We start from the raw sequence: 8,611 nt of genomic DNA, 5'->3' as shown, positions 1-8,611 counted from the left end.
CCAAATGCTCTATGTAAATAAAAAGTCCAACAAGGGTTAGCTCATAGTCCAGGATTTTTTTTTCTTTTTTCCCTTTCTCCCCAATTTTTTTCCCTTTTTTTCTCTTCTTTTCTTTTCTTCTCCCCCTCCCCAGGCCCCCAGGATTTTGATTTTTAAAAACTTTGCAGTTTTAACAGGAATAACAGGAATTGACCTGGAACATAAAGGATGAGAGTGACAACAGAGTGTCTGTTGGACAGAAGCTGCCCCACACGATCAACAAGCTGGAGCTGCTGTTCCTCTCCTCTTGATACTAAATCTGGGGAAAAGCATCCAGTTTTTCCTGTTAAAGGAACTTCTAGCTAAATGCAAAAAGGAGGATTTTTGAAGTCTGAGGATAAACCTGTGGCCACAGAAAGGTAAATTCAGACCAGTTGTTTTAGTTGGCGAAACTCCTACAGGACTTTTTAAATGATAATATTATATAATCAGCAGCCAGTGGAAGGGTTTCACTGGCGGGTTCCAAGCTTCGCTGCCTCCCAAATAATATCCAACTCATTCCCTGGAGGGGCATGTGGCGGGGATGGGGCGAGGGGTGCTCGGGTGACCTTTGCAGCCTGCTCTTCTTCAGCTGCCCATCACACACCTCCCCCCTCGCACACCCATGGCTCTTGCCTTCTTCAGTCACAGGGCACACCTTTTCATCTCTGTGCCTTTGCACGTGGTCCTCTGACTGGAGGTCCCCCTTTAGTGCCACCCAATCCCTGCAATGACAGATTCAAATCTGTTCCCGATTCCCCCGGAAGTGAGGGCTCTGCTGATCTATCCTCAAAAGGCACTTGGATTTACCTCTTTAATGACTTCTAACACATTCAATGTTGTATTGTTAGCAGGCATGTTTTACTGATACTCTCTGCTACTCAGACCAGAGGATATGGTCTCTGTCTTGACGATCTTTTTTCCTTACATAATTCAGCACAAGGCTTTGGATGGAGCAGGGGCTTGAAACATACATGTTGTTAAATGAATAAATGAAAAAATGAATAAAACATATATGCTAAAAGGCTTTTAAATGAGTCAGATGTACTTTATACCCCAATGCCAATAATAATATAACCATAAAAAGAGATTTAATGTTAAAAATATTTTAATTTGCCTTTTTAGGAAATTTGTTTTCAAATGTACCAATTACACTCTCATAAGACAAAAAGGAACTTGGAAATGAATAAACAGAATGTTTCTTCACTAGTCCACTGGAACACTGGCTACACGTCCTAATATATTACTCTAAATAGTCTTATAAAAACCAAGGAAGTAAATAAATAACAAAGCAAGCTATTAAATATGGAAGATGAGCTTTTCAAAAGCTTTTGGGAATTCTTTAGTCTACTGTTGAAACTTTAATAAAATAATTTGAGCAATTTTTAAAGTTTAATAATAAACACTAGTCCTATATAAAGTGATTAAGTCAAAGTAGTTTACTTCGAATACAGGAATTAATTACAGAAATGGAATGTACAGATTATTTAGGGAACGTTGTTTGAGAGGACAGTGTTCTCATGACTAAGTCCAGTGTATCCTGAATCCTCATGTTATTTCTTTCTATAATGGAAGACTGTTTCCCAGACTTCATGCTTTCTTCTGGATCGAGGGGCATTAGGGTATGGGGGTTGAACTGACATCGAGGCTCCCCCAAGATGCCAACTCTGTGGAAAGAATTATTGGTACAGCTGAATGTTTGCTGAGGCCAAAGACTAAGGTATGGTTGTGCTTGTGCGTGTGCATAAAGCTAAGACTGATACACACACATATACCCACACATACACCCCTATTTTTTCTTAAGCTTTCCCTGTTTCCATGAACCACCACTGCAGTCTTAAATATAGGTCCAAAAACTCAACCCATAGCAAGATTTTGTACTGGCCCTTTCCACATTTCCCAAAGAGGATTCCTCTAATGGGAAAACCTCAGTCTTACAAAGTCTGCTACTCACTTCACCAAATTAGAACTATCTGAAGTCTAGCATAACTTTCTATTTTTTTTCTAGTCTAGATGGGTGCACCAAGAGCTGATCTGGGAAGAAAACAGGTGGAGAGGAGCAGGGGATGGTAGGAAGACGGTGCTTCCACCTCTGTTCAACTTTCTGGCAGAGGCACCGTGTCTGAGCTCTTGCCCTTCCTGGGCCCCAGCTAGCAAGCAACACTCGGTCTCTCCTTCCTGTCTGCTTGGACCACTTACGTTGGCATGTGCACAGAGTCCAGATTTTCCTTGTGCTCTGGCATCCGGGCTGGGAACTTCATGCCTACGTGACGGTACTTTTTCTCAGAGATATTCTGAACTTTTTCTCTGAGCGAGGGCAGCAGAGTAGACATGACTGGAGAGCGCATGCTAATGGCTTTCTTAATCGCTGGGCGTTTTGCCATCATTCTCCTGGGGTGGGGGGTGACATTTAGGTCACATCACCTTGTCTTCTAGAAATGTCCTTGGGCTTAGGAGAGTCAAAAGGTCATACCTGAATTGTACAAAAGTCATGTGTTTCTTTTCCCCTCCTGACTCCTCATCCTCACGCTTCCTTCGAGGAATGTTGAACATGTTGGAACGAAAGAGCCTCCCTATTTCTTCCTCAATCTCTGTGAAGTGTTGACGTCGGAAGACAATCCAGGCTACATATGTACAGAAAGTATAAAAGGACTACGACAGAAAACAGACAAGAATCACAACCCACGGCTACGACATGGAAAACTCCCACCTGTCTACAGAACACCGCTCAGTAGACCCAAACCCAGGTGACCCGCTCTCTCCACATGCCCGAAGGGCTGTGGAAAATTATACATGTATTCATCTTTGCAGGAAGAAAATCGGACTGAAGATTTAAGGAGTGGCACACAGCTTATTAGCACCCTTTTTAGGAAGGATATTCACTAAAAATAGGTGCCTGACAAACGGCTGTTGGTTATTGCTATACTTCATGTTTCAGGTCAAAGAGCAGAGCCCCCAAAGGTAATAAGTGACTCACCTCAAAGAACTTCCAGTCTTTTTGTGTATCTGATATTTTCCCCCTGAAATATAACAAATCACAACTATAAGTTGAAAGGGAAGTTCAATATTTCGGTGATCGAGGCAACCCCTTATCTTCAAAAGGCCTCTTTGCAGATCATGACCTGTGGTCCCATAACTATTTAGTCACATAAATGCTATCAAAAGGCACTGATGATGAGTGCCAATGTCTTTTTCTTCAACTTCTTAGGTTACCCAGATCAAAACCCCTAGTATCTGGTCGAAAGTTAATCACTGTATCCTGTGATAAACCATAATGGAAAACAAATGACAAAGGATGTGTACATACATATGTGTGTGTGTGTGTATTTAACTGGATCAGTTTGCTGTACAACAGAAATTAACACAACATTGTAAATCAACTATACTTCAGTAAAAAAAAACAGCTAAAGTGGGGTTCATTAAAAAAAGCTAATCAGTATAAATTCAGGATAAAAAAGCCTGCGAGGAAATGTATTCTTCCAAATGTTTCTGGTAATGTGAGTGTTAGGGAGGTGAGGAGAGTGGAAAGGTGGTGAAGAAGCAACACAGGTGTTAGTAGGTATGGAAATAAAGAACTAGAGGCTAAGTCTAAAACGAAGAAAAAAGATCTTAAACAATGGTTATAGCTGTCGGGTACAAAAAGAATCAGAAACAAAACAGACACAAGACTATCTATGCCACGAAATCAACTGGCTGGGGAGAAAAGTGCGCTCTTCCTTCTGAATGAGGTATGTAGACCAAGTCTTGTCTCTTAAAGGTAGGTAAATGCCCAGGAGTCCTTGCAACACAAATTCCGTGTTAAGGGCACGGGCGTGGGCACACTTAGTAAACCTGGCCTCCCTCCCCATTCAGAACACAGGCCGTCCTGATTCTGATTCCCAGCCCTGGGAAAGCAGGCATGGCCGGGGGAGGACTTGAGCGTTGACTGACGGGCTGTGCACCTGCAGTCACTTGATCAGTCTTGGGGACCAAGGTCAGACCCAGGGCACTCCAAGGTTGATCCTGGGTCTGCTTCTGCTTTTGCTTGGGCCTTCTGTGGAGTAACTGACACCTAGGATTGGCCCCGGTATCATGTTCTCCAGAACCGTCCTGAACTCCCATGGTCTGGGGAAGTTGACCCAAAGTCCTCAGGACTTCCAGCTTTTTCACAGGGATTTCATGGTCTGTATGGGCCCAAACTAGCCCTCCATTTGCAGGAACCACTGAAGAGGTGGATCAGCTTTTACTGGGGTGGGTCCCTCCTCTCTGGCAGATGCTTCATTTCCATGTGCAAGTCCTCAACAAAGAATTAAGGCAACAGTAATTACAGTGAACATTTACTAAATAGGGCCTATGTGCCAAATACTATGCTAAGCCCTTTACATTTATGATCATATTTAGTTCTCTTAAGACTGCATTATTATTCCCACTTTACAGATGGGGAGACTGATGTTGAGACTGAAGTCCAGAGACATATATTTAATTAAGGACAGAGTCTGAACTAAAAATCAGGCCTGCCAGGTCTCCACATTTGTCCTCGTAACCCAGAATGCTAGCAAAACAAACTTTTTCTTCAAAATATTCTGTAGATAAAAACATTAACAACAGAGCCCAGCAGAAACTTTTCAGGACAAGCCTCAGCATCCTTCTGTGTCACCTGAAGCCTCATTCAGCAAGAGTGCTTCTGTGGTATTCCTGCCCTTCCACGGCCTCTGCCAGCTGAAACCAGAGACAAGGCACACCTGTCAAGCTGAAGAGGAAACCAACCAAACTCTGGTTTTGGGAAAATGAGTCGGCGTGTGTCCTTGGGAGAAGGTTTAGAGCAGCACTTATGTTGGCACAACCCAAACCAGTACCATCTCAGCAAGGTTTTGAAATGACAGAGTGAATGACCAGGAAACACATACTTTCTCTTTAGTTTTTCTTTTTTTAAACATTAGAAGAGAAGGTGCCATGAACCTCCTCTCCTTTCCCTCAAGTTGTCACAAAACTGGAACTTCTTTCTCTCTTAAAGTCCAGAGCAAACTGATATAGCCCACAGTGCAGAAATTAAGAACAGGATGTAGTGGGTTTCTTCTATTCTTTTTTTTTTTTTTTAATTTCTTCTGACCATTCTGATTTAGCTCTGCACATAAAACTGAAAGGAGTCCAGGGAGTAAAAACAGAGAATGAGTACATCTGGGAATGAGCACATTTACACCTGCCAATTTAGGACGTTCCTGGTGGTGCAGTGGATAAGACTCCTCGCTCCCAAAGCAGGGGGCGGGGCCCAGGTTCAATCCCTGGTCAGGGAACTAGATCCCACATGCATGCCACAACTAAGAGTTCACATGCCACAGCCAAGGAGCCCACCTGCTGCAACTAAGACCCAGTGTAACCAAATAAATAAATATTAAAAAAATAATAAAGTAAAATAAAATAAATAAATCTGCCAATTCATCTCTTCCTGGTGAATTTTGAGTTGTTTTGCTTTTTTAAAAATTATTTTTCCATCTTAATTTTATACATATAAAATAACCATAACTATATTCTATAATTTTAATAAGTACATAATAATTATAAATTGGTTATAAATTTAGAAATGTACTGAGTATAAATAACAAATTTAAGCCCCCCAAATCCTCTGCAAATTGAAACAGGGTTGATAACAGTGCAATCCAACAGAAATATAATGCAAGTGACAAACGTAACTTAAAACTTTCTAGGAGCCACAGTAAAAAGAAACAGGTGATACGGATTTTTTTTTTTTTTTTTTTTTCTGTTCCATTTCTTTCTTTTTTTTTTATTTATTTATTTATTTATTTATTTTTTGGGGGGGTACACCAGGTTCAATCATCCGTTTTTATACACATATCCCCATCTTCCCTCCCTTCCTTGACGCCCCCCCCAAGCCCCCCCCACCCTCCCCGCCCCAGTCCTCAAAGGCATCTTCCATCCTCGAGTTGGACTCCCTTTCTTATACAACAACTTCCCACTGACTATTTTACAGTTGGTAGTATATATATGTCTGTGTTACTCTCTCGCTTCGTCTCAGTTTCCCCTTCACCCCCCGCCCCCTCCCATACCTCGAGTTCTCCAGTCCATTCTCTGTATCTGCATCCTTGTTCTGGTCACTGAGTCCAACAGTACCATTTTTAGATTCCGTATATGTGAGTTAGCATACAATATTTGTCCTTCTCTTTCTGACTTACTTCACTCTGTATGACAGACTGTAGTTCTATCCACCTCATTACATATAGCTCCATCTCATCCCTTTTTATAGCTGAGTAATATTCCATTGTATATATATGCCACATCTTCTGTATCCATTCATTTGTTGATGGGCATTTAGGTTGCTTCCATGTCCTGGCTATTGTAAATAGTGCTGCAATAAACATTATGGTACAAGTTTCTTTTGGGATTATGGTTTTCTTTGGGTATATGCCCAGTAGTGGGATTACTGGATCATATGGTAGTTCTATTTGTAGTTTTTTAAGGAACCTCCAAATTGTTTTCCATAGTGGCTGTACCAATTTACAGTCCCACCAACAGTGCAGGAGAGTTCCTTTTTCTCCACACCCTCTCCAACATTTGTTGTTTCCAGACTTTGTGATGATGGCCATTCTGACTGGTGTGAGGTGATACCTCATTGTGGCTTTGACTTGCATTTCTCTGATGATTAGTGATGTGGAGCATCTTTTCATGTGTTTGTTGGCCATCTGTATGTCTTCTTTGGAGAAATGTCTATTTAGGTCTTCTGCCCATTTGTGGATTGGGTTATTTGCTTTTTTGGTATTAAGCTTCATGAGCTGCTTGTATATTTTGGAGGTTAATCCTTTGTCCGTTGTTTCATAGGCAATTATTTTTTCCCACTCTGAGGGTTGCCTTTTAGTCTTGTTTATGGTTTCTTTTGCTGTGCAAAAGCTTTTAAGTTTCATGAGGTCCCATTCATTTATTCTTGATTTTATTTCCATGATTCTAGGAGGTGGGTCAAAAAGGATGGCGCTTTGATGGATGTCATATAGTGTTCTGCCTATGTTTTCCTCTAGGAGTTTGATAGTGTCTGGCCTTACATGTAGGTCTTTAATCCATTTGGAGTTTACTTTTGTGTATGGTGTTAGGAAGTGTTCTAATTTCATTCTTTTGCATGTTGCTGCCCAGTTCTCCCAGCACCACTTATGGAAGAGGCTGTCTTTTTTCCATTGTATATTCTTGCCTCCTTTGTCAAAGATAAGGTGCCCATATGTGTTTGGGCTTACTTCTGAGTTCTCTATTCTATTCCATTGATCTTCCTTTCTATTTTTGTGCCAGTACCATACTGTCTTGATCACTATGGCCTTGTAGTATAGTTTGAAGTCAGGAAGCCTGATTCCACCAACTCCATTTTTCCTTCTCAAGATTGCTTTGGCTATTCGGGGTCTTTTGCGTTTCCATACAAATCGTAAGATTTCTTGCTCTAGTTCTGTGAAAAATGCCATTGGTAATTTGATCGGGATTGCATTGAATCTGTAAATTGCTTTGGGTAGTACAGACATTTTCACGATGTTGATTCTTCCAATCCAGGAACATGGTATGTCACTCCATCTGTTTGTGTCGTCTTTGATTTCTTTCATCAATGTCTTAAAGTTTTCTGCATACAGATCTTTTGCCTCCTTAGGCAGGTTTATTCCTAGGTATTTTATTCTTTTGGTTGCAATGGTGAATGGGAGAGTTTCCTTAATTTCTCTTTCTGCTCTTCCGTTGTTAGTGTATAGGAATGCAAGGGATTTCTGTGCATTAATTTTGTATCCTGCTACTTTACTAAACTCATCAATTAGTGCTAGCAGTTTTCTGGTAGAGTCTTTAGGGTTTTCTATATATAATATCATGTCATCTGCAAAGAGTGACAATTTTACTTCTTCTTTTCCAATTTGGATTCCTTTGATTTCTTTTTCTTCTCTGATTGCTGTGGCTAAAACTTCCAAAACTATGTTGAATAATAGTGGTGAGAGTGGACACCCTTGTCTTGTTCCTGTTTTTAGGGGGAATTCTTCCAGTTTTTCTCCATTGAGAACAATGTTGGCTTTTGGTTTTGCATATATGGCTTTTATTATGTTGAGGTAATTTCCTTCTATGCCCATTTTCTGGAGAGCTTTTATCATAAATGGATGTTGAACTTTGTCAAAAGCTTTTTCTGCATCTATTGAAATGATCATATGGTTTTTATCCTTCAATTTGTTGATATGATGTATCACGTTGATTGATTTGCGTATATTGAAGAATCCTTGCATCCCAGGGATAAACCCCACTTGATCATGGTGTATGATTTTTTTAATGTGCTGTTGGAGTCTGTTAGCTAGTATTTTGTTGAGGATTTTTGCATCTATATTCATCAGTGATATTGGTCTATAGTTTTCTTTTTTTGTGACATCTTTGCCTGGTTTTGGTATCAGGGTGATGGTAGCCTCGTAGAATGAGTTTGGGAGTGCTCCGCCTTCTGCAATATTTTGGAAGAGTTTGAGAAGGATAGGTGTTAACTCTTCTCGAAATGTTTGATAGAATTCGCCTGTGAACCCATCTGGTCCTGGGCTTTTGTGTGTTGGGAGATTTTTAATCACTGCCTCAATTTCTGTACTTGTGATTGGTCTGTTCATGG

The 8,611-nt window shown here is 40.7% G+C and overlaps 1 protein-coding gene across 3 annotated transcripts in view; it reads right to left on the bottom strand.

Annotated features, from left to right (window-relative positions):
- Positions 1–1,308: 1,308 nt before the first annotated feature.
- The window catches only part of PPP1R36 (protein phosphatase 1 regulatory subunit 36), a 35,985-nt gene continuing 28,682 nt past the window's right edge, over positions 1,309–8,611 (bottom strand). For all 3 annotated transcript variants that reach the window (XM_057733676.1, XM_057733674.1, XM_057733677.1), the window contains 4 exons: positions 2,996–3,038; positions 2,492–2,670; positions 2,218–2,409; positions 1,309–1,685 (listed from right to left, as the gene is read on the bottom strand). In XM_057733676.1, coding sequence (XP_057589659.1) covers positions 1,502–1,685; positions 2,218–2,409; positions 2,492–2,670; positions 2,996–3,038 — 598 coding nt within the window. In that variant the 3' untranslated portion in view covers positions 1,309–1,501. The remainder of the gene's footprint in view (positions 1,686–2,217; positions 2,410–2,491; positions 2,671–2,995; positions 3,039–8,611) is intronic.

The sequence above is a fragment of the Hippopotamus amphibius genome, chromosome 4 (genome assembly GCF_030028045.1).
Source record: "Hippopotamus amphibius kiboko isolate mHipAmp2 chromosome 4, mHipAmp2.hap2, whole genome shotgun sequence".
Taxonomy (NCBI): domain Eukaryota; kingdom Metazoa; phylum Chordata; class Mammalia; order Artiodactyla; family Hippopotamidae; genus Hippopotamus; species Hippopotamus amphibius.
Note: the sequence above shows the minus strand (reverse complement) of the source record. Positions and strands in the feature narration are given on the sequence as shown.